Here is a 2,123-nt window from a genome sequence, read left to right as displayed (position 1 = left end):
CCAGGCAACGCCCAAAGCTGCCAGGCCAGCCTGAGGACGCAGAGCCACCTGCAAGGGTGTTGGGGCTTTAAAAAGTCAAGTGAAGACTTTGGTCTTCTTGGCAGTTTGTAAATTTCCCTTGAACAGTTGGCTTGTGGCTAAGGTGTCCCTCCATGACCACTCAGCCCCCCAAGGAGAAAATCCACCAGGTGCAAAGTGATGATGGAAGACCACGATGCTGAAAGGGGAGGCCCTCTGGGCCGATCACCCCAAAGCCACAAACATGGGTCCCTGGCATCCCAGGGCCTCTGTGTGTGAATTTGGGGGCAACTTAGGACTGGGAACCCAAGCCCCACACCTCCATGTCCACACCCACAGCAGCCACTGGGCTCAGTGCCCCTGAGGTAGGCAGCACCAGGGCCCTGCTCCCAGGTCAGTTTCCAGAACATTCTACAGGACAGCTAGCCCAAGAGAGCCACCCTGAGATGACAACAGTCTCCGCCCTCACCATGGCCTCCTGCGCCCGACCCCAGGCTGTTGGAGCTCACCTCTGACACCCCCTCCCCAGGCTCGGAGCAGCCTGAGGGCCCAGGACCTGGAGGTGGGAACACCAAGGCAGGGCTCCTGCATCAGGAGGAAGGGGCCCCACAATCCCCCCACCCTGAACCCTCACCTCAGTCTAAAACATGAAGGCTGACACACGTGAGAAGTCTTGGGGACACCACCAGCCAACTGGTCATGAGTCTCCTCTCTGACCCATGTGGCAGGTCCCAGCCCCGTGCTGGCCCTGACCCCAGGCTTCCCCACACTCACCTGTCCCCAGGTGTCCAGCTCTTCTCCCTAACACAACTTGGCCGGATGCCTTCCTCCACAAGCCTCCTGGGCTCTGCAGCCTGACCACATGGATGGGCCTTCCCACCATGTCTCATGTCCCTGCCCCCCACCCAGACCATGCTGCCTGGGCCACATGGGCTCAGGGTCCATGGACACTCTGGTCCTCTGCCCCTGCCCACCCATTGCTGGTATGCTGTTCCCATCTCATGGACCAGGGACCCCTGCTGTGATTCTCCAGGGAGCCTTCTTCACTTCCCCCAGAAGCTTCTGTCCCCAACCCTAGGAAGACCCCTGGGGTGCCCCTCCCTCGGCTGTGAGCCAGCCAGACAGGGGCTCCCATGGCTAATGCTCAGATATGTCTGTCCATGGGGTTAGTCACCTTCCTAGAAGCTTTACTTCCCAACACACCCAGAGGAGGTAGAGGATGGATTGACCCTGGGGACTCCCAGTGGAAAGTGTTCATTTCAAAGATGAGAGAAGGAGAGACACTTGTCCCGCATCACCCAGCCTCCAGGTGATGCCCAGCACTGAACCCACTGATACACTAAGTCATAACCCAGGGCACCCCTTATCAGACAGCACCCCTCACTGGACCCCTCCTACAGCCCCAGACTAGGGATTCTGAGCAGCAGCTGCGGAGGCAGTAGTGCCCACTCCCTGCCCCGGCTCAGCTCCCTGGAGGCTTCATGCGCTGGCCCCTGGCAGCTGCTGGAGGACACCCAGCACTGCTTTCCCCCATTTGAACAGTGCTCCGTGGGATGCTGGCCGGAACCACGTTTTGGGAATTGAGTTTGGACGCTTCTTTACAACGGAAAGAAAAGTCAACAGCCTGCCGGAGGTGTTCAAGGGCGCTGGCAGGTGGCTGGGACCTTGGGGAACTCAGTCACGGGGAAGTTTCTGGCCCCTGAGGAAGCTGCCTGGGCCCTGATTGGCGGAGCGGCCCTTGCTCTCTCCCAGGAGACGCAGGTATAACAGACTCCGGCCCCGAGGAGGCCGGAGGAAGCTGTCAGGACTCCCTCTCCCAGAGCAGGTGAGCCCGCCCAGGTGTCCCCGGCGCAGGCGGAGCGCAAGGACCAGGAGGCAGACACGGCCCGGACACCCCACAAGGCCAGCGGCGCCCTGAGGCCCCAAGACCCCAGGCGGGGAGAGGGGGCCCCCAGCGCCGCGTCCCCGGGCCCCGCGAGGGCGGGCGAGACCAGGGCCGGTGGGGACGCGGCGCTGCGCCGCCTGCTGAGGCTGCACCGCACGGAGATCGCGGTGGCCGTGGACAGCGCCTTCCCGCTGCTGCACGCGCTGGCCGACCACGACGT

At 62.4% G+C, this 2,123-nt stretch overlaps 1 protein-coding gene across 1 annotated transcript in view; it reads left to right on the top strand.

Moving 5' to 3' along the window:
* Positions 1-341: 341 nt before the first annotated feature.
* Positions 342-2,123, top strand: part of AIRE (autoimmune regulator) — a 12,298-nt gene continuing 10,516 nt past the window's right edge. Inside the window, exons 1-3 of the mRNA XM_010835001.1 lie at positions 342-411; positions 548-580; positions 1,844-2,121. Coding sequence (XP_010833303.1) covers positions 342-411; positions 548-580; positions 1,844-2,121 — 381 coding nt within the window. The remainder of the gene's footprint in view (positions 412-547; positions 581-1,843; positions 2,122-2,123) is intronic.

Source organism: Bison bison, unplaced genomic scaffold, assembly GCF_000754665.1.
Source record: "Bison bison bison isolate TAMUID 2011002044 unplaced genomic scaffold, Bison_UMD1.0 scf7180017864037, whole genome shotgun sequence".
NCBI classification, from domain to species: Eukaryota; Metazoa; Chordata; class Mammalia; order Artiodactyla; family Bovidae; genus Bison; species Bison bison.
Note: the sequence above shows the minus strand (reverse complement) of the source record. Positions and strands in the feature narration are given on the sequence as shown.